Source organism: Ursus maritimus, unplaced genomic scaffold, assembly GCF_017311325.1.
Source record: "Ursus maritimus isolate PB19 unplaced genomic scaffold, ASM1731132v1 scaffold_18, whole genome shotgun sequence".
NCBI classification, from domain to species: domain Eukaryota; kingdom Metazoa; phylum Chordata; class Mammalia; order Carnivora; family Ursidae; genus Ursus; species Ursus maritimus.
Genome location: NW_024424230.1, coordinates 43,547,750 through 43,571,189, shown reverse-complemented (window position 1 = coordinate 43,571,189; position 23,440 = coordinate 43,547,750). Strand labels below are relative to the sequence as shown.

Here is a 23,440-nt window from a genome sequence, read left to right as displayed (position 1 = left end):
CCGCCCAGGGCCCCCCATCCGCCCAGGGCCCCCCATCCGCCCAGGGCCCGGCCGCGTGGTGTGCGCGGCAGCTGGGAGGGAAAGCGCTGTGGAGAGAAGGGCCAGACTTCCGAAGGACGAGCCCGCGGGCCGCGCAGAGGCGCGTTACCGTCTGAGGTGCTGGGCCTCCCGGAAGAGGAGGAGGCGGCCCCATATTGGAGACATCAAATGTTAGGAGTAGTCAAGGGCAACGTTATGCAGCTGACTTTTTCTAATTTTAAAAGGAAGCGCGTTCTGAGCTGTGAAAACAATGCGGAAGGACAGGGCGGTGCCAGCGATCGTAAAATGGCGTCCCGGGGTCTGTTCTGAATGTGCCGTGGAAAAGCATTGTTTGGCTAAGCAAATAACGGGGTACATCGGCGGGGGCTGTATTTCTTGTGGACGTATGAATGGAGTTACAAATCAAACTGCAGTGATTTGTAAACTCTGGTGCCTGAAAACTATGTGGAACTGATTACAGTTTACTAACCTTGGAAGAACATTCCTGTTTTCCAACTGACCAAGACCAAGCTGGCTCCAGATGATGTATGGCCGCCTTGGGTTTTGGTGTGTTTTTTGTTATGTTTTTGTGTTTTTGACACTCATTGAAACAAATAGCAATGCTGAGAAAAACGTCCTTCCACGATTTTTTTTTTTTTTTTACATTTTTTAACATTTTGTTTTGGACAATTTCAAACTTAAGCCAAAGCAGAGAAAATAATATAATGAACCCCCATGTGTCCATCCAGCTTCAAAAGCTAGCAACACTTGCCCAAGCTTGTTTCACCTATACTTCTATTGCTCCCTCTCCTTAGTGGGATTTTTATAGCAAACCCCAAGCATCCTGTCATTTTTATCTGTAAATATTTCATTAATAAGATTATAAAGGTTCACTAAAAATATGCATTAAAAGATACTAAAATATATTTCTCTTGCTTTTTAATATAAACATTGTTGATTATTGTTTATGAAACAAATAATGCAGGATCAAGTCTCCAAGGAAATTAAGCTCCTTCTTGTGGAAAGTAAGTCTGGTTCCCCACTATTGCTCCCCCTCTCCCTGGCATTAAAAAATGGTCTTAAATGAAAGGCTAGGGATAGGGCCTGATATACCTGGCTTAGTGTGAATCTGTCATTAAGAATTTATTTTTTCTTGTGCACTGAGTCATAGGACTTGGTTTCTTTAATTTACTGTGACTCAGTTCCTTAAGAATTTCCCTTTATTGTGTAGTCATTCAATTATTTATTCTACCCATATTCACTGAGCTTGACCATGTGAAATATAGGGAACGCTGTGGTGAATAAACCACACATTCCTTGCTTTCGTGGAATTTAACAGTCTGTGGGGCTGGGAATGCAGATCAAGTGCGGTGTGTCACTGGGTGTGCAGAATGGGTTATGGGAGTACACAGGAGGTGCACCCAACTCAACTTTGGGGAGGCATGGAAGAAAGAGAAAGTTCAGTGGAGATCTGAAGGACGAGCAGAAGTTGGCCAAGTACCAGGGCAGCAGGTAAGGTCAGGTAAGAAAGGAGAGGGGGTAGGGAAGATAGAAAGGCTTGAAGCTAGAAGAAACCTGGCATGTGAATACTCCCCACGGGGGCAGAGTCAGGCCGCCGAAAAAAGGAGGCTGGAGCAGCAGAGTCAGATCGTGAAAAGCTGCATAAGCCACGTCAAGGAGTCTAGATTCGGTTTCGAGGCCAGTGGGGGCTGATGTCAGGCTATGCTCTCCAATGATGTCAAGGAAAAGAGCAAATTAAGACGTGAGACTGAATGAAATACAATCTGCAATCACATCTCAAAGATGCAGTTTGTGGCTTGTCCAAATCCTTTCTCCTCTGCCTTGCTTTTGACTGTATTATTTGCATACAGCAGTGGCTCTTAGCCCTGGTGGCACACTGAAATCACCCAAGGAGCTTTTAAAAAATACTACCAGATATTCTCATGTAATTACTGCTTAGGGATGGGGCCCAGGCTTCTCCCCTACGTCTGATGAACAGCTGAGTTGAGAACCAGTGCAAAGGAGGATGAGCACAGACTGAAGAAGAACAAGTCAACATCATGGACTTGAGAGGTTTAAGGTTAGTCCTTCTGTCACTTTGAACTGTCACAGCACCTCTTCCTAAATAGCCAACCACACTTCTAGAAGCGAAAGATCTCCAGGATGACCTAGATCAACGTCCTATTTTACAAATGGAGAAACGGAGTCCCAAATACATAATGCTCAAGGATGCACAGCTGGCTAGACATGGAACTGGCTCTGAACCCACCACACTGTCCCTGGGGAAATGGGGAGAGGTCACATTCAAGCCCTGGAGGCCAACTGCTCTAAACTTGTTATTACATATTGAATTGTATTATGTGCCAAAGAGTGAGCTGGCTGTTTTATGGGTTTTATCTCATTTGGTTTTACAATGATCCTATGAGGTGGCCATATTATTCTCATTTCACAGAGGAGGAATCTGAAGCCCAGAATGGTTGTCACTTGGCTTAAGTTACAATCTGGGTCTGATTCTAAAGCCTGTGTTCTTGACCGGTACTTTACAATGCCTTTTCATGTGCAATTTCAAACAAACGAAATGACAACCACTTTCCTTGAGGAATGCATAATTTTTATAGTTCAATAGAGTTTGCTAATGTTGCATGTTATTCCAAGAAAATTTAGTGTTTAACATCTTTGTAGAGAAACTATTTAATAGCCGTGAAACAAAACGTTGAGGCTCAGGGGCTGGGTGGTGGCGGACTCAGTAGGTACCCTAAATTCCACGGAACCAAATCAAAACACTCCAGGACTTCAGAGGTTACTTTCAAACGGTTGGTACAATGTGACGGGGCATAAAATGGGATGGGAAAGTGAGCGTTCTGAGGACAATGACAATTTCTGGGGAGAGGAATGACACAAGGTTCCAACTGCATTTACCTTGCAGCTCTTGTGTTCCTTTATGTGCTGTGACCCTACTTTTAATTCTGACACACCCCCATGGGATTTATCACTTTACAGCTAAGGAGAGGTTTCCAACACTTCTAAGGCTCCAGATACCCCACCTCCCTCCTGCAGCCTGGTGAACATTGAGCGCCATGGTGTGTAATACGACACCGGGCCCTGCGGGTCAATCCTTTCTATTCTCCAGAGCCAGAAAGTGCATGGTGATTATACAGTGAGGGAGGCAGTAGGAGAAGCATTCATCTGCAATGGCTCAGGACCCACTTGCTCAGGGAGGGTGCAGAAGACCCTGCCCGGGGGTGAGAACGAAGCGGCAAAGACAGACCAAGGGGAAAGCAGGCGAGAAAAGGTCAGGACCAAGGCGGTTGGGCTTGTCACCCAGTTAGCTTCCCTTTGCCAAGAAATACCTTGTTCTCAACTCCTGGGCATCCAAGTCATGGAAAATATGGTTTGGACTCAAGGAAAAGATCTCATTTAGTTTCGGGTCCAGATTTATTTTGTTGATTAAGAGATTCAGAGGCAACTGACAAATTCCCCTTTGAGCATCTGGGGGATATTTTTAAATTAGAAAAGTGAGACCTACTCATTGTTGAAAATTGAAAAAGTGTAGACTAGAGGACACAGAAGCAGCAGAAGAGAAAAACAATCTGCCATGAGCCCATCAATTAGGACATTACTTTTTAAAAAATCCCATTTGCAGAGTATTTTTCTTTGAATAATTTTGTTTTCAGAAGCACTTGGACCTTCATACTTTATGTCTATCATTCCAAGTTAGTCTGTTACATTAGTAAGTGATGTCTACTGCTCCAAGTACATTCCCAACCAAGTCTCTGTCCTAATATTTGAAACCTGGGAAAGACAGCAGATGGGGTACTGAGCTGGGTGGAGGTGGGTGTGTTTGTGCCTGTGTGACCATGAGTGCGGGGGTGTGCCCGCTCGTGGGGTGTGTGGACAGCTGTCACTGCAGGTGAAACCAGACTCAGGACAGCAGAGGGGGAGAGAGACATGGAGAGAGGAGACAGTATTGCAACCAGGGTGTGCCTCTTCCCCTTTTCTGCTTTGATGGGAAAGGAGGGAAACAGTGGTGGAAGGGAAGAGACAGGTTAGATTGATACCTGAAAGTTAGACCCTTGGGAGTCTATATTTGGAGTTCAATATTGTAATCTTTCTATCTTTGCATATATTTCTAAATGTCCATAATAAAAAATAAGTTTTTCTTTTAAAAAAGGGGGGAATGCTGGGTATGATTATAAGGTTTAAAAAGAAAGAAATCACCAGTCCACTTACTGTTTTAGAAGCCTGAGTTATCATAAATAGTGTTTAATATGCTTAAAGTGTTATAACCATTAGAACAAGTCTAGGAAGAGTTCTTTATAGTTCCCTCACGTGGAAAATTTCCTCTATATTTCATGAACACAGATACAAATTAATTCAGAGCTTGTTATAGAAATGGACAGAAGTAATTTAAGGAGAAGGGAGAAAATACCTTCTTGGTAAGAACAAACAAAACAAATTGTATCTACTTATGGGGAAGTAATGTTTCCAGTACTGTTCCCTGAGGCAGCATCATTTTCTTAAATGATACATAGAACTGAAGAAACCAGGGGAGAAAGGAAAGGCAAGTTTAAAATATAAGAAAAACTATGAGAGCAAAATAACCTGGAACTCGGCGTTTTGGAGAATTGATCACTGCTGGGACTACTGATGGCCGAGGGAGAGTTTGGAGCCACTCAGGGGGTTGTAATCCTCCAGGAATCTCAGGAGTGTTCCCCAGGACTCTGACTACAACAATTTTTTTTTTAATTCCAAGATTATATTGACTGTTAACTATGAAAAATGTATTATTACAATTAACATGATTTTTTTTAAACACCAGATTTTACGTAAGTAGGCTTTTTATTTCTGCATTTATTGAGTGCCTACCATGTTCCCAGTGCTCGGCCAGGCCTTTTAAAATAAGCATGATGCAGGCTCACTGGGAGCCAAGGAGGACAAGGGGCGGGGCGGGGGGGGGTGGGTACCTAGCTAGCCCAGGGCAGGCAGGGAAGGCTTCCTGCAGGAGGCAATGTCTGTGCAGTCCTAGGGATCACGAAGTATAAGGAGAGAGGTACAGGGGCTTGGAAAAGGGATTTCAGGCAAGAAGGAACATGATGGTGGGAACAGAGGAAGTGAAGAGCAACTCTCTTAAAGTGTGGAGCCCAGCGGAGCATGGAAGGGCGCTGTTATTCCCAAGAGCTTGGGTGTGGTGCTTCCCGGAGTGTTTCAGGGGCCCCCGGCACATTCAGCCCTAAAACTCACAGAACTGGGTTTGAATCCTGACTTCACCATCTTTCAGACCAAATCGATGAGTTTTGATTTCTTCATCTGAGCAATGGGATAATAACCCTAGCCCGAAGAATTCTTAGGAGAATAAACGGATGTCCAATAAGAACCACGTTCCTGAGAATTCACTCTGTGCAGGACACAGTACCAAGTGCTCACAACACGCCGACTAGGTTTTACGGGGACGCTGTGGCCAGCTTCTCGGCCCGGAGGGCAGAATTCACACTCGGGCAGCTGGACTGCAAGACCCCAGCTCGGAGCCACTCCCTGACTGCCGGGTGCTCACTCAGCTCTTCGGCAGAGCACTGCGCCCGCCTGGCACGGGCTCAGGAGATGCTGGCAGATTTTCGTCCTTCGGAGATGGCGGGCTGTGCCAAAACGGAATTCTGACCGTCTATGAAACCCTGTTGTGCATCTGGAATTGGCAGAAAACCTTTACAGTCACCTGGTCCTGTTCCCTGGTTTGAGCAAATGCCTGCTTAAAAATGATTTCTAGAGGTATTTTTCTAAGATCGGCCCAGCATCAGATCATCATATCCTCCCTTGGGAGGACACATGGGTATTTTCGGCTCGAACAGTTTCTGTTTAGGTTTTCTGTCACTTTCTATTTGGGGAGGCAAACACGCACAGGTGCACACGAGCCTGCCCCGGTCACCCACCCTGCCCTCCTCCCAACAGTCTGTGCTCTACTGGGAGGGATTTTTGACCCTCCTTTTTTCTCTTGATTTAAAACTCTACAATATGTTTTCCATTTTACAGTCATAATTATTCAGAGAAAAATGTTGTAATAGCTAGCATTTTTTGAGTTTAAGACACAATGTTAAAAACTTTATGGATTATCAGATTTAAGCCTCACAGCAACTCCATACAAGTAGTATTTTGACTTTACTGATGGAGAAACGGAGGCGACAGCCATCAGGTAACTCGCCGAGGGGCCCTGAGCTCTGCAGGCTCCTTTCTCTGCAGACTGAGGGCCAGTCCATAAGCTCCGTGCTGTCCCCGGCCCTCAGTGGCTGTCTGTCCCAGAACATTCTGCCCCCTTCCCCCTCCTGCTCTGACCCCTCCCGCCAGCCTTCATGCACCTTGCAGTGCCACTCTGTTTTTCAGGTTTCTAGTTTGTTATACCAGCAAACTCCTCCGTATGTGTTCCCATTGATTTTAATCTGTTTTTGAGTGACTGTGTTCATTCCTGGGCTTCTGATATTAGCAGACCTCACGACTGCACGAGCGCTCTCCCGCGTGAGGACCCATTCCCCATCCTCTGCCCACGCATCAGTGTCCTAAGGAGGGAGCGGCCTCAGCCTGCCCCCTGGGACTGCGCTCTCCCGGTGGCCCCGCTCTCTCCGTGGCACTGGGAGGTAATGAGCCTCAAGGGCATGTGGAAGGGAACCTGCCCCATGTCCTCTGCTGTTTGCCTGGTCCAGACTATGGCAGCTGGCTTCCAACATGTCAGAGCAGCCACTGCAGAGAAAAGCGTCCTATTTACTATATGCCCCTACGAGAGGACCATGGTGAAGCCAGCGGTTTCTATTTTCAATTTAACCATTTTTGCCTGCTTGTCCCAGGCCCGCAAAACAGCAGTGTACAATGAAGTACTTCATTATTTTGCTTAGTACCCCTAAGTGAAAAACGAGACACTTCACACGGTGCTTCATTAAAACAAAAGAACGAGAAAAATACAATTTACCTAAAAATGAGGTGAATGCTTTTTCAAAACCTAACAGAAGATGATGGAAGAAAGCAGGTGAATCTACCCTGACTCCTCTGTACCCTGCTTCTCCACACACACGCACACACACAGTGCGGACACCGTTCAAGGCTCTTCGCGCAGCGACAGAGACTGGCTCCACTGCTCCAGAGAAGGAGAGGTGGTTGGATGAATGAAAATGACTGACCCTGCCTCCCTTCAGAGTGACGAGGAAGCTTGAGAGCACGTTCAGAAACTAGGCTTCCAGAGACAAAGCCCGAGGGAGGACATCAAGCCCCCGGACCGTGAGCTACACCACTCCGGAGGGAAGGAAGCCTGCAAGCTGGACAGGGTCACAGTCACACAGCTGCAAAAGTCTATCAACATTGCAAAGAACATGTAAAAGGCCCATACTGCCATTTTTAAAAAAATTCCACTTGCTTCTTCAAATCATGATGGACAACATGCCTGGTGGGCCTTTTAATCTGAGAAGATTAAGATTCTGAATTCATGTCACAAGAGTATTTCAATAATCACCAAGTCAAGATGACATATGAAAAATACGAAGTTTCTACCAGCTCATGATTCAAAGACAACATTCTCGGGTGTGTGTGGTTGGGAAAGCAGGAACACGGAGCTGACAGCATCCTGCCTTTGGCTACGCCACGGTCAACAATGCGCTCTTGTAGGTGTGTGTCTTGCGTAACCATCTCCGCCCTGCTGGGGTTTATCATAGTGCAAGAATTTACCCCGAGGCACCGAGCCGGTCCATAGACACCTAAGCAGGGGTGTTAGTTGTCTGTATTTCTCCCCGTCCCTTCCAACACCAATCAGAACCAAGCCCTAACCTGCAAAATTTCAAGAAGTGAACGTTCCCGGCTAATAACAAGAATTTCTTCTTTCTTCTCTTCCTTTTCAGAAGATCATTAAACAGAAGGTGACAAGTTACAGCGTCACTGGACGCCATTGCTTCTCCTACTTGCTGCTCCATTTGGAAGTCCTTCGGGAGAAGCGCACTGAAGCCAGAGCTCATTGGACAAAGAAGTACTTTTTGCTAAATTCTAAAATCTACATAAAGGATTACAAATGGGTTCGTGCAGAGCCCCACAGAATGTAGTTGGAAATACAAGCTGTACTGTCACTGCTGTTTGTAACCGGCCCAGACACACAGCCACAGTGAAGACCAGAGCTTCATCCGTATTTGACATGGTTCCCTAGGTTCGCTGGGCTGTTACAATCTTTATTCCAGTCCATTTTAATGTATGCGACAACGTCCTCTGCATCCTACCCTTCATGCCGTCTTGCTCCTTCTGCAGCGTACCATCAAAACGGTGACGTGTTGACGAAGTACCTTCCTTAGGGCCCCTCAGATTATGGATCAGTGGGATACACTTAAAAGATCCTTCTTTTCTGCTTTGCTATTGACTGCTTGCACTGCTTTGAGACTAGAGGAGTTTTCATTTTCTTAGGTAAGCTCTCAAGCCCTCAGGGCCCCCTAAACCGTTTCTTAAAAAAAAAAAAAAATCAATTTTTGGAGGGATGGCAGGGGCCTTGACGAGTCTAATGAAGCCAGGCAGGGGCTGTGGAACGCATCGGCTCAGAGCACGAAAGCAAGTCTGGACGCGCTCAGATCCACCTTCCAGTGACGAAGCCCTTGGCCTGGCAAGGTTCACCGCTGTTTGAAAGTGGGGGGTAGCTGTTATGCACAGTTGTCATTTATCTTCTGAATATGGGAACACAGTAAGAAAAACTGTGCAGAAGTAACAATAATCATTACCACCAAAAAAGAGACGCAGCAATGTCATTACCAAGCAAAGTGACACATGGCATTTATGTACCAGCAGGAAGCCAGGATGCAGTGACAGCGTCATTTCCATTGACACTGCATCTTCATTAGATTCAGATGGTCCAGAAAATAGCTGGTATCATTGGGGGACTGAGACATGGATTCTTTTTTTTTTTTTTCTTTAACATTTTCAAATGCAATCATCACCAGATTGGAGCTTCTGGGTGTCTGCCTTTGGAATATGAATACACAACATGCATACGGTTTTAAGAGTACAACTGATTTCTCCATCCCTCCCCCACCTCTCACACTTCCTTCCTTCTCCAGGGCCACCCTGGGCACACTCAGAAGCCCACCATCAAGGCATTAAGCCCCCACTTCAGCCTGCTGCTTTAGGGACCAATTGTTGCTTTTGGTTTTTTTTTTTTTTTTTGAAGGTTTTATTTATTTGAGAGAGACAGTGAGTGAGCATGAGCTGGGGGAGGGGCAGAGGGAGAGAGACACGCAGACTCTGTGCTGAGCATGGAGCCCAACATGGGGCTCGATCCCAGGACTCCAATGCAGGGCTTGATCCCAGGACCCCGAGATCATGACCTGAGCCGAAGTCGGACACTTAACCAACTGAGCCACCCAGGCACCCCCAATTCTTGCTACTTTCTATCTCCAGGCATCCTGAGAGTAATCCTTAAGAGGGAGAATATTGATAATCCATCTAGGTAAAGCTATAAATCCTGCATTTTTACTGAAAAGAAATGGCATTTTAATGGGTCACTTCTATAACGACAATAGAACAAACCATCTGGCAGACGTAGCTGACCCGATTTTTCTACCAACATACCTCGGCTTTCGGCAGAGGGCATCTGTGTGCTTAGTGGACCCATAAGGGATCCTTCAGTGTGACTTTCTGAGGTTTACTAGTAGTATTATTATTATTTTTAGTTTACTACTATTTTTAAAATTCTCAAAATTGAAATGCCAATGACAACATCATGTCTTTGGGTTTTGAATAATAAATGGTTCTGTTTGGAACTTAAGGGGGAGGAGTTTATCTTCTGCATTGGCGTAATACAGAAGACTCCCCCAACTTGAGAATAACTTGCATTGTTTTATTTCAGCCACGAACACACACAGCAGAGACACCTCACGGTGTCTTCCTTTCTGATACAAAGAGATTTCACGTCTCTGTGAAGTGGATCATGGCGGCCTGGGAAGAGGCTATCAAGACTTATATGGCAGACACACGAATAACGCTGTGGGGTGTAACACTCCTGCCCACAGAACTCTCTCCACGACCAAAACGCAGTTCGTGTTTCGGAAATTCACCTAAAATGTTTCAGCGTTGGTCCTCGTTTGCCATAAAGTAGGGCTCGGAGGAAGCCCTCCGCCAGAATCGGTTATGTGGCTGACAGAAGCTACACTTTGTTTTGTTTCAAAGAAACTACATGGTTTGAGGAGCCAAAGTCACATGAGATTCACGAGCTGGGTTCTGTGAAATAACACTGTCAATTCTAAGCCCTTTTAATGGAATTGTTCTTAACACACTTAATAAAGTGAAGTATATTTTTCACATGTTAACTTTGTGAAAGATTACCAGAATCTTCTATGAACTACCTACTAATTAACTTTTCAAACAAGTAAGTAGAACATAGAGTTTATTATTATAAAGTACTTTCTTGTATGATGAAGGGAAACATAAAAATACAAGGAAAAACACAGAGCAAAAATGACTGGGCACGGCTCAATGACACTATTCGTTATGACATATCAGAAGGAGCACCGTCAGTGCTTTTGTCCCAAGTGACGAGAATCAAGCCAGAATCAGTAAGAAAAGTCTCGCTTTAATGACTTGTGTCTTGCCACACCGCGGCCATCCCCACCCTGCCGGGGACGCTGGCACGTTTCTCTTCCACACCCTCGTCTGCAGTCCCGGTGCCCCAACTGAGCTGCCTGCGGACCGCCTGACGCTGATGAGAACCGCAGGCTCCCCTCAGACCTGACCTACAGGTCACGCAAATGGTGGGCAGGGCCCAGGAACCTGCATTCCTGACTCTGGTGCGCGGGGATTAGGGAGGAGGTGTCAGTGGAGGAAAACACTCAGAAGACAGGTGTCACCCTTCTGTCTGGGTTGTTGAACTGGGGTGATTTAGTCCCTTCTCCTCACTCGTTCCCTTAGGGTAACTAGACTAGGAAATCCCTTTCTGGGCTCTGCCTTGAGAAAAAAGCAGGTACTTCTTTGCCTCTAAGTCCTCACGATTCAAAGACGACATTCTCGGTGTGTGTGGTTGGGGAGCAGGGGCACGGAGCTGACAGCACCCTGTTCCTCACGTTACGGGGGCATAAGTCCTCACGTTACCCTAGCACCTAAAGAACCGGGTGAAGGCCCCCTTAAGAATCAAGTGGCTTGAACTTATTGTGGATGGCCTGCCCTCTTGGCTCATGACCATCTTTAGAACATAGTTCCGGAAGGTGGTAAGAAGGACTACGTGGCTATATTAGAATACCCCAAGCCCTGTTCCAGACCAATGAAACCGGAATCTTCGAGGGGAGGCCCAGGTTGGTTGGCTTGTTTGAGCTCCCGGGGGTTCTAACCCACCTCCAGGGTTGAAAAGTGCAAGTACAGGAGAGGAAACCACAGAGGGCCTGCAGCGGAGCGGGAGAGGGACTCCTGCTCCGTCCCTTGACCTCTTGGAGTTGCAGTGCTTTTATCTGTACGCGGGGGTGAATGACAGTCCCTAGCTCTAAGATCACGGTGGCACGTTAGATGAGAAACACACATAATGAGCCCAGCCTGGCCTTGGAACTGAACTATTCTGAACATCTTGACTCAGTTACTTGCCCTTCATTGTTTTGAGGACCTGGCCTCCGTGCATAATATTTCACCCAATAATTAATTCACATATCAAGCAAACTTTGGAACGTCCGCTCGGCGGCTGGCACAATGCTGTATCCAGAGTACAGGATAGAGACTGAGCGAGAAAGAGCTTCCCGACGACAGCGTTTCTATAGAAAATCAGGTGGAGTTCCTGGCGAGGGAGAAGTTCAGAAAGATGGAGAACACGACCCCCGGTCCGGCCCTGAGCTGCTTCACGCTGGGTACCCAGGGCTCCGCCCCACCCTCACGGCTCTGCCATCGAGAGGTCCGGGGTGGCACGGTGGCCTTCACCTTCCTTCCGGCCCAAACCAGGAGCGGCCTAGGGGATAAGCCAGCTTCGTTACTTGTCACCCAGGGGCTTCGGCCCACATTTATTTACTTATTTTTTAACTATTTTGGTCAAAACCAAGTATCACCTCAGTGACCAATGAATGCAAAATTAAAGAAAATATATCAGGAACAGTATTAGGGTCAGCAGCCCCGCAAGGAGATCTGGGGTGACCTGGCCTTGAGCTCTTCCACATCCATGGCCCGGAGAGCGGACTTCGCCCCGCATCTCCCTCCCGCCGAGCTGAGGGGTGAGCGTACAATAGTAGCTGCACCAGGCAGCACGAGATGCATAACAGAACTCGGAAGACGCAACTGGGCCGAGATCCGGGTGCTCTGTGAGACCGAAGCGACAAAAGTCTGCTTCTAAACCAGCACTAACACGTCAACTAGATTTCGTCTTGAAAATTCAGATGAGCAAATAAGCAGGGATAAAATGATCTTCCGGCTTAATACAGGGGGCAAACTATATCCCAAAGTGGGCGCATTTATTCTCTGTGTTATTCTTCTTACTACCTTACTTGGTCCTAACTCGAATACCATGGACTGTCTACTCACCGCGTGTCCTCCCCGCTCCCCCACGTAAACCACAGGAGAGCAAGGGCTTCCGCTGGCCAGTGTCTGCTCTGGCCGCGGGGGAGCACGGAAGGAATCGTCCCAGAGGATGAAAGACCAGGACAGGGAAAACTACAGGCTATAGCATGGCTACGTTTTTCTCTCCAGTATGCTCTAAGACAAGACTTTATGAGTTAGATTACTATAAAAGCGAGGTCTGTTTTGTTCCCAAGTGGCAGGGGAAGTTTGCTGAATCCGCCAGTAGCGTGGTGTGAAGTTCCTGGCTTTTCAGTACGGAAGAGAAAATCCAGTTTCATCATTTAAAAAAAAAAAAAAGTCTTTTGAAACTGGTTTCATTTACCCTTTGCCTATATAACTGAGGAGCAATTTTGGAAAAGCAATATTGTAAGATGACAAGAAGAGACAGAGAAGAGGAAAATTGCCCCGATGACCCTGGAGAAACTTTCCATTTCTCATTTGCCAGGTGCTTTACCTCCTTTTCAACCCCCGCCCCCCAGTAAACTAATTTTCTTTTTTAAAAGATCAGCCCATCCTAGCAATCAAAACTGTTCACCATTAGGTTAGACTGCCCTCATTTTATGCATTTCCATGGGCGTTTTCAAAGCAGCAGGGATATGCTCCCTCCTTCCATCTGTGCCGAGAGTTCGCATCTCAGGATAACTTTCCCAATAATCTGTTCTGTGATTTTTTTTTTTTAAACTTGAGATAGACGTTGCATTATAAGATTTATTTATTTGAGAGAGAGAGAGAGCGAGCACAGAGGGGAGGGACAGAGGGAGAGGGAGAGACAGTCTTAAGCAGACTCCACATGGAGCACGGAGCCCGATGGGGGCTCCATCTCACGAGCTCACAACCTGAGCTCAAACCAAGAGTCGGACACTTAACTGATCGCACCACACAGGCGCCCCCACAGACACTGCATTATAAATCATGCTGATCTAAAGAGTAGGTTATAATAAAAAGCCCCCTGTTCAGTGCCCTGCAGTAATTCTGCAAGAGAGCTCCGTGAACTGTGTGCCAGGGAGGATGCATTTTTTTTCCTGGCATTTTTGTTGGGATCCTGAAATGCGGGCCTGCGTGATGACAGGACTGGACCTGTGCCTAGGGCCTGTTGTACGAAACTGGAACCGAGAAGTCACAGAGTCACAGCACAGGATTACAGAAAACATCCTAGTCTGACCTAGCACGATGACAGGGAAATCCACACACGAGCATCCGGTCGCCCTGCGAGTGTGCGCACCCATCCCTTCACAGCGCACTCCTCCAGCTCTCCTTTCCGGGCAGCTCCCCGTGCACCACGCTTTCACGGCTCACACATCGAGAGTGAAGCACGCCAGGAGCCGGATCTCTGCTGGCAAAGCACACATGTTTGGCATCTCCGTCCTAAAGCTTCAAATACACACACCCCTTGGGTGGCCATGGGTGTTGACTGTAAGGCTGAAAGCCCAGTCTCTGGAGTTTTGCAATTACCTACGTACGCCAGTGTGCTTAGTAACTCTGCGGCTATTCAGGAGAGCCCGATTTAGCATAATCTACTTATGTGGGAGCTAACTCATGTACCGGGTTTAAAACACACAAAAGCTCAGTCAAGCAGTCAGATCGGATGGCTCAGGGGACTGTAACATGAGATCTTGTCTTTCACCTCTAGGTCGCTGGCTGACCGGCTCTGTTAGTTAAGACCCCTGCCTTATTACCTCCCCAGAGGTTTCACTCATTAGCAGTAACAGCCCACTTTCCGGTTTTAAAAAGCCCACCATCATCTGAATAACCATCCATATAGCCGCTGTTCATCCTGCTTTTGTTCAAGGTGATAATAAAGGATGAAATGGACCTCACTTTGGACTCAGACTCGTGTCTTCTTTTAAAGCACAGAATGTTTTTGCTTTAAGTAGGCTCTGCTCTGTGCCCAGCGTGGAGTCCAACTCGGGGCTTGAACTCATGACACTGAGATCAAGACTTGAGCTGAAATCAAATTGGACGCTTAACCATCTGAGCCTCCCAGGCGCCCCGCACAGAATGTTTCTTTCATCTCTCACACGCCTGTGTGACTATAACGACATTTCAGTGGCAACAGCGGGAAATTTTAAAGAGGCCGTGTCATTTGGTACCAATCTTAATTACTTATGATAACTGACTTAGATACCTAGGTTTTGTTGTTATCAATGATGTTAATAATGGGTAGCTTAGATTTTTAAATCAGATATAATCAGGTCTGTCTTTAAAACGTGCAGGGCCTGGGGCAAGAGTCCATGTGAGGCCCACCTCCCATGTCTAGATACTTACAACTTATCAATCAAGCTAGCAAACTGTCCAGCAAAATATGTTCTATCTTCTTTGTAAATCCATTAAAAATCTTTTTTTTTGTGATGGTGATCTATTTTTTCACTTTTGTTTTGTTTTACTTATTTGATGTAAAGTTATTGCAGATCTGAACTGGTGTTTTTCGGGGTGATTATAATTCCGAATAGGAAATGGAATGGGAAACTTGTCAGCTCCCTGGCAAGGGATCTATCTCCTTGATTCCCGAGGTGGCATGAATCAGCCTCGGTCTCATAAGCACCTCGAAAGAGCGGTTNNGCATCCTGCACAAAGCATCAGCAAGACAGAGCACATCACCGATGTCTGCACTACTGCCGTTAATTTGAAACCTTCAGTCCCTTCAGCGAGAAACCACCCGACGATGGATGTGAGTCACAATGTGAGTGATGAACCTTTTACCTTGTAAAATGTGAAAGTCAGCTCGCTTCTTTTGAATCCCTACTCAGGGCTTCCAAGCCTCCCCCACCCAAAGAAAGCACGGGGTATCCACACACAGTGGAACCAGGTAACCTTGGTAATCAAAGAAATGAAGATCAAAAGGTATTTTCTTTTGGTGGGATGGCCATTACGATATAGCCTGAAACACTCATTTAGGAAGGAGACGACATTCACTCGGAGGGACCATATATGTTGGTGCTGTTCAAAGCCAGATGGTGAAAATCAGGATCTCTCAGATTTTATTGGTCTGAGGCAGGATGGCGCATGGCCTTTTAATGCTTCCCAGGTGCTTCTAATGTTTAGCTGTGTGGTCCGTTGTACCACTTTCTGGGGTTCTAAGAGTAATCTTTAGCCAAGAAGGCGATAAACAGAGACAGAATAAAAAGTCACCTAAAATATTTCAAAATGGAATAAAGGATCTTTGCAGGACCTTTGAAATTGTAGAAAGACATGACATCTTTTACGATCCCTTACTACAAACAAATTAGGACTTTTACACTACAGGTCTCCTCTTGAAATCCTAGAAAACAAAACCAAGGAAAAAGCCCTCCTCCCCTCTGGGCTACACCAAGGGAAAGGCAAGGGAGAGAGGATCCAGGGTGTGCTGAGGAGGGGAGGGGCGGGGAGAGGGAATGGCCCTGTGGGAAGGGTTCAAAGTACCCTAGAATTTAGAGAACTGGAGTTGGGGCTATGTGTAATTCTATGGTCATGGGCAACCTAATCTCCTAGGATTTATCCCCAAAGAGACTTTTCTCAGAAGCTGGAAGGAAGAGCTGACATGTATAAGAAAAACACGAAACTCTTTCTCCCCTGTATCTTTGACTATGAACATATATGTATGGGTCCCATTAAACTGATTGTTGCCTTGATATGAACATGGAGTGAGTTACAAAACACACACACACACACACACACACACACACACACACACTCCAAGAGGGAGCAGAGTAGTCAATTCAACATCTAAACCACAGTCATCTGCTTTAGGTGTAAGCAACAGAAAGAGAAGTCACTTTGTAAGGCTTGTTTCAGAGTCAAACATAAGCTTACAAAATATCTCCCTGACAATAAAGATGATCTTGGAACAGCTCAGCAGTTCTGGGACAGGTAGGGTAGGGGCGTCAAGATCAAGGACCGGAAGGTGCCGGCTAGGAGTCCCTCCAGCCTGCAGTCCATTCAGGAAGAATCCAAAAGTGAGCCTGTTTCCATGGTCTAGGAAATGAAGGAATGGGATATATTTGGTATTTGGAAGGCAGTCTGAAGAGAAACAATTGCTGGGTTTGGCAGAGGTTAAGCATAAAGGCAATAGTATGTGTTGGGCACAGGGCCATGGCGTGCTTTTCGTAATCACATTTAATCCTCTCAATAACCTTGCAAGAAGACGTATCTGTGTCTATGTTACAGAGAGAAGACCGGCACTTAGAAATTGGACCTGTCCTTGGCCAAACAACTACTAAACGGCAGAGTCAGCATTCAAACGTGGGACTGATGAACCATGAATTATTTTTGATGTTGCTCCCATGATACTGTGGCCCAGCGGTGACAAGGAAGTGTAAGGAAATTCAAATTATGATGCATGGAAGGATCAGGTTGGGGGGGAAGTAGGTTTGGTGAGATTTTAAAAAAAATCTGTGTCTAGTTCGGCAGAGTCCAATAGAAACAAAAAGCAAGACACATGTCATTTGGGGTTTTCTGGGAGCCACATTAAAAGAGTAAAAGGAAACAGGTGAAATTAAATTTAATGACATTTTATTTAATTCAGTATATTCTCACTCCAACATGAAATCAATAATAAAAAACTATTGAGATATTTTACTTTTTGGGGGGGATACTAACTCTTTACAATCTAGGACATTTTGATTTGGACCGGCCACATGTCAAGTGCTCAGTGGCTGCACGTGGCTGGTGGGGGCCATATGAGACAGCGCAGATGTCCAGAGTACTGAGATCACGGAATGCGACGCATGCCTCAGGGTGTGGATAAGGAGGAACCGAAACTAGACTCTTAGAAATACCCAGGCACAGGTGGCCAGAGGAAGACTTTCCAAGTGAGACACTGATCGAGGTCTTTCAAAGTAGCAAACTGTTCGAGAGAAGAACTGAATGAATAGAGTCTCCAACGAATTTCTACCTCCTACCACTGCAACTGGCTAAGTGACACAGGGGAGCTTCCCAGAAACCAACCCCCCCTCCCGGGGGGCTTTAGTCCCTAAGGAAGAGACTGACCCTGCTGCAGGGAGCACTTGAAGAAAACCTACTACTTATGTCACATGCACATGGGGTAATTATTAACTTCCCTCCTGGATCAGAGTTGAAAAATCTGACTGAAGCAAAAGGCCATCGGATCAGATCCGTGAATTTTGCTACAGCTAAGGGTTTGCTTTTTGACTCCTGTATGTTTTGGGGCTTGGCCCCTAGAATTAAGCGCTCACGTGAAGAGGCACAGCGATTTTCGTTTGTTGAGGTTGGTATTAGCTTAGAAGGAATGGAAGTAAGTATTTTTTTTAAAGAAACATTACTTAGATCACGATAGTCTTGGGAAATACAGCCATCACATAGCCAGACTTTGGAGGACTTATTACAACGAGCTTAGGGAAAGTGGGGACTCAGTAAAACGAATCACTGACTGACAGCATCATTTCATTGAAAAATACATAGGTTTTTTTGGTAATTGAAGTAATAGTCATTTGTGTTTTTTAAAAAATCATTTCACTTTGCAGAAATCAAATCTGGAAATCAAGAGAGAAAATACTTCCTCTTTCTTCTTCTCAAACTTCACCTTCTTTCATAAAATATCAGGCAGTAGAGTGAGAATAAGAAAAACAAACAAAAAAGGGGTCTTCATGCGGTTATCAAGATGCCGCTGATTTTCAGGTCAGTGCTGTGTGTTCGGGCTGTAAAGCTCCCTGCTGTCCGTTACTTTAAAGCCACTGGTCCCTCCCCGAAGCCCAAGTGGTGTGCTTCCATCCGAGATGAGCAGAACCAAGCAGAGAAACCCCCTTTTTCCTGACTTTGGCCCCCATGAGCTCCTGCCTCCTCCTCTACCCACCCGCAGAGCTGGTGAAGATCAGCTCCCTTAGAGGATCTGGGCACAGCCCCCAAATCCAGGCAGAGCCAGGAGGGGTGTCCCGGCAACAATAACAAAGCAAACTGTTGCCCTGGAACTCCTCTAGAAGTGGTGGGAGGGCACACGGGAGGGGGTGTCTCACAAGCATCGAGTGTGTACTGCCTATTTGTAAACCACTCTCCCCTCTTCAGACACTTTCTATATTTACTTATCTGCCTTGAGTGCTCAGAAATCCCACTGCTCTTTTAATTTTTTTTTAAAGCAAGACTATCTTGGCTTCCTGGACTTTTGCATACTGTTCTAAATATACTGCTCCACTCACTGATAAGAGTCTCTCATTTTTTTTTTCTCTAGTTCACAAGTTGGTGGGCCAAACGATCTCCCAGAAAATTCTAAGAACTGATAAGAATGTGTGTTTTAGAAGAAAGGGAAAGAAGAAAACTTTCGTGGGAGGTAGAACTCATCCTTCTTTTTGTTACTACATTGAGAGACACCAAGATCTTGGCAAGGCAGAATATCCTAAAACTCCACTCCCATGTGACGGGTCTACGCATACCCCACCCCGCTGTGGGTCAGGCCCTGACTGGGCCGAGATTGACAGCCCCACCCCAGAGCAGCCCCCGTAGCCGGGCGTTCCTGTTCTAACCCCCGCCCCGCCCCAGGGAGGCCACACTGCTGCTGTGCTGGTCAAAGGAGAAACAGTTAGACCATCAAACACATGCACTTTTGAGCAGACTTTTCCTTTTTTTTCAGATTACCTTGATTCGGGGTATTTGGTGAGGGTGGCCAGGCTGCTGGTGTACATGTGGCCGCCCACATCAATGTGCACGGGCGCATTGGACTTTGTGAGCTGGGCTGGAGTAGGGATGCCTTGGTTGTTCAGTGGAGACGCAGGAGATCTAGTGATCAGAGGTCTTGACATATTGGGTCGACTGTCCTACAGAGAGATAAACAAGTTGAGACACGTTTTCGTTTTTTCCGCGGAGAGACAGGAAACACATGCATCATAAAGAATAAGCCAGAGCCGAGCGTTGATATTCATTCGGCAATACAATCTCCCCAAATCAGCAGGCTCTCACTCTCGTTGTAATGAATATTAGAAACACCGAATCTGTAACACAGAAAAGGAAAACTTCCCATGCTCGGAATCAAGGAGCCGAACTAATGCTCACTTCCAATCATCCTGGGCTCTAGGACGGCTTATTTCACTAATGAATCCTCGCATTTAACAACTGGTAAATGGCACGTGGAGAGCTACCACTCATTCCAAAGGAAAAGACAATCAACATTTAAAACAACCCACGTCTAAAGAGAATACGGATGCTTTATCCTTCTCTTTGGAAACTTACTGCTGGGCAGTTGAGATAAATACAGACCTTTTCAGCACTTGTGTTCTGCAAAATGTTTTCCTTGATTCCTAGTTTTCAAATCAGGAGAAGAGGGTAGGACTAGCATGGCCATCAGCACACATTCTCAAGGCAACCTTGTAAATAGGCACCAGAAGTTCATCAGTCGAGAGATTAAAAAAAAAAAAAATCAACACACACTCTACCCGTGTGTTGTCTGCTTCTCTCTCTGTAAGACTGTGGGTCTGGGGACACTTTGGAAAGACTGTACCCTTCGGTGGTAAGTATGTGCTTGCGAGCCACGAGCAAGCCGCTCTTTTCTCTGCCAGACTTCTCGGAGACCGAGCTTCCCGGGGTGGCCCTGGGGCAGGTGCCGCTGGAGCGGTCCCACAGGCAAAGGTGGCAGTGGGAGGGGAAGAGCAGACGGAGGACATCACAGGGTGGCCGCCAGAGCATGCTGAAGGAAGTGTACTCTTGAGGAAATAAAATACTACGGCCCTTCCATGGATACAATATAAATATTTCAAACACTATCCAAACACGGTCGATTGCTTTTAAATAAGAGCCCAAACCACAGACAAGTCAAGTCAGGTCTCTGGCACTCAATGAAGGGGTCAAATATTTAGAGCCTGCAATTGAGGAATAAGCTAAAATAGCACTTATGTCTGAGTTCTGCCAGACTAACGCCACAACGATACGCTCAGATTTATCACTGAGTCAGAGATTGTTTTCAAACACGCAGACAATGTGCAGCAAAGCCAGTGACGAGGCATTATAAAGGGATTCTGAAAAATGCCTTTGATGGAGATTATAAAGGGGAAGTCATCTAGGTTTTGTGCATAAAACCCAGCACGATAAAATATAAATTTGCAAAACATCATGGATTTTATGATCTGAAACAGCTTTAGGAGTTACCTGGGGCGCAACTGTTAGACTACTTAGCATGAACCACATGTCCAGGCAAGACTGCGAATGCACGCGCTTTCTGAAACTCTGCAGCTCCCATGAACGGGGCGGGATGGGGCCTTTACACGAAACGCTGACCATCTGTGTTGTGCTTCGCTCCATGCTGAATTAAACAGGGCCCAGAAACAGTCATAGGAAAAGAGTTCATGTTTTATTTCTTAAATTGGCTGGTCGGTTCATGGGTGTTCACTGTATTATTCTTTATGCGTTCCTGTGTATTTTTAATAATGCAAAATGGATATTAAAAAAAACATAAACGGATGTTTGTAGCACACAGAGAAGAGAAACTGAAGAGGTCCGGGATGGGGAAAATAACTAAAAACCAAAAATACGGTTGGTAGAAAATATAAAACAGCTAAGGTTGGAAAATATTAAAAGTTAGCACTTTAAAATTCAAATGACAAAGAACAGCACTTTTCCTTTAAAAATGCAATCCCATCGCCTCTACTTTTGAGAGCTACTTCCTACCTGGCTCAAGACACCCCCCCCCCACGATGTGCCCCCTCCCTGCTACAATGCATCCCATCACGGCGCTGCAGTGTCTGTAATAGTTTTTCAATTGGACACATTCTGTATCCTGCCTGAGGGCACTCGGGCGAAAATGAACAGATTTGCAGGGTTAATACTGTAGTTAGACTGTGACCTCATTCAGCACAGCTCCAATACTGCGAGGTCTATATAGAAGGAGAAAAAAATTAAAGCATAACTGATTGGTTGAAGGATTCCAGATTTCCCAGAATATATACCATCTACATTGTAAATCATGAATGTATGGATATTGCTAAATTTAAAATTAAGCCGGTGTTTCTTCTTCGGTGTGTGGGGGGGAATTAACCCTTAAGGGCCCCGAGGGAGTTTCCCAATGGCTGGCTCAGGGCAACCCTGGCAGGACTGTCAAGTATGGGAACTGTCTTTGGTGAGCCGCCCAACTTCCTCCCCTTCGCGTTCTCTCTCCATTCTGGGAGCCTTCCCTGGTCTGTGTGTCCCATTAGTTAGATCACTTCTAAGGCACTTTTAAGTCTAAGGCAGACTGAAAGAACTTTGCAAATCCACAGACTGTGATGGGAGGAGGATATCTGGGGCTGGGAGGTCTTGGCATTTATAGCGGATACTCGGTTATCTATGGCTTCTACTCCAGATGTTTCACCTTACACCTTCTGGCAACCCCCTTCCTCGCCAATGGCTTTCTCTTCTTTCTCTCGACACTGAGGTTCCAGATGGGGTGCCTGTACCCGCAGCAGCCATCATCCTACCAGCCCCAGGAGAAAGCCACTGCCCGGGATGGCCAAGCTGAGCTGGAAAGGACCTAGGTTCTCGTGACAGTGTTGACACACCGAATCAACCATCTCTGAGCCTATCTCTAGAGGTCCCGTTACTCGGGAAAATAAAGTTCCTTATTTTTAAAGCTAGTCTGAGTTGGGGTTTCTGGTACCTATCCTGACAGAATACCCTTCCTTTACACGCGGCTGCCTCCCTGTGAGGTCATCTGGCTTGGTGAGACGTGGCCTGTGATGCCAAGAACAGCTGCCCACTGACAGATGCAGAATTTTCTACCGTATTATGACCATTTGCAGCTCCACTTCTCCATCTGCCTTTCCTCTGATTGCTCACCCAGCATCCTCTCCGTTTGGATGTCTTTTTAGTATGATTTCCGAGGAAAGGCAGACCGAACACTTTAACCGGGAAGGGTGCAAATGTCTCGGTTGTGCCATCATCACTCCTGAAGAAACAGTTCAGGGTACTGATGTGTATTCTGTGAGATGCCCAGACAGAAAGCTGTCTCTGACAGACTCCCCTGTGGAACAGTCCCCTCTACCTGGGAGAGAGGAAGCCTAACATGAAGCTACTTGGTTACTGGCCCTTCCTTGTGCAGCCCATTGTTCTCTCCTTCCACCATACTTACTACCCTCTCCTAAGAGCAGGCACTGCACAAGAGAGCTATGCGACAGCAAATGTGACAGGATGGTGCCTGACCGCACTGGGCTTGTTGTTCAGTGGGAGACGGGAGCCAAGAAACAAGCAGCTGCTACCAGGCAGGGGAGGGCCAGGTCACCATGATAGCTGAATTGAAGGGACAGTAACCCAGGCTTGGGGGCGGGAGGACGGATGGGGAAGGTCCCCTGGAGACAGTCTGAGCTGAGATCTGATAGATGAGAAATCAACACACAGTGGGATGCTGGAAGGAGGGTTTCAAGCAGTATTGCCAAGGCCCCAAAGTCGGAGAGCACATGGTACCTTCTAGAAATTAAAAGTGCACCATGTTGTGAGAATTCTCCCATTAATTTTTTTCCCCAAGGTCTGGAGGGACAATGTAGGAAACAGAAGCTTGTACGATGATGGTCTGAGAACCACAGAACTAAATGTTAACTAAAGTGAGAAAAATAAAACCCACCACACATCCTTACATCTGCAAAGGGGGAAAGGGAAGAGGAAAGCAGCTAGCTAACAGCCAGCTTTCTAAACAGTGCTGTCCAATAGGGCTTTCTACAACAATGGAAACATTCTAGATCTGCTCCATTCAGAAAGGTGGCCACTAGCAACATGTGACTATTTGAGCATTTGAGTGTGGCTAGTGGAAACGAAGAACTGAATTTTAAATTTTATTAATTTAAATTGTAATGTACATAGCTACATGTGGCTAGTGGCTGTCCCACTGGACAGCACAGTAAATCTTGCTTGAGTTTTTCTTAATATACGGAAGCCCAAATCACGACAGACTTGAACTTATCAGCTGTATTTTATTTATTTATTTATTTATTTATTTATTTATTTA

At 46.1% G+C, this 23,440-nt stretch overlaps 1 protein-coding gene across 3 annotated transcripts in view; it reads right to left on the bottom strand.

Moving 5' to 3' along the window:
• The window catches only part of KCTD1 (potassium channel tetramerization domain containing 1), a 176,039-nt gene that overhangs the window by 24,152 nt on the left and 128,447 nt on the right, over window positions 1-23,440 (bottom strand). For all 3 annotated transcript variants that reach the window (XM_008690878.1, XM_040632623.1, XM_040632622.1), the window contains exon 2: window positions 19,114-19,292. In XM_008690878.1, coding sequence (XP_008689100.1) covers window positions 19,114-19,292 — 179 coding nt within the window. The remainder of the gene's footprint in view (window positions 1-19,113; window positions 19,293-23,440) is intronic.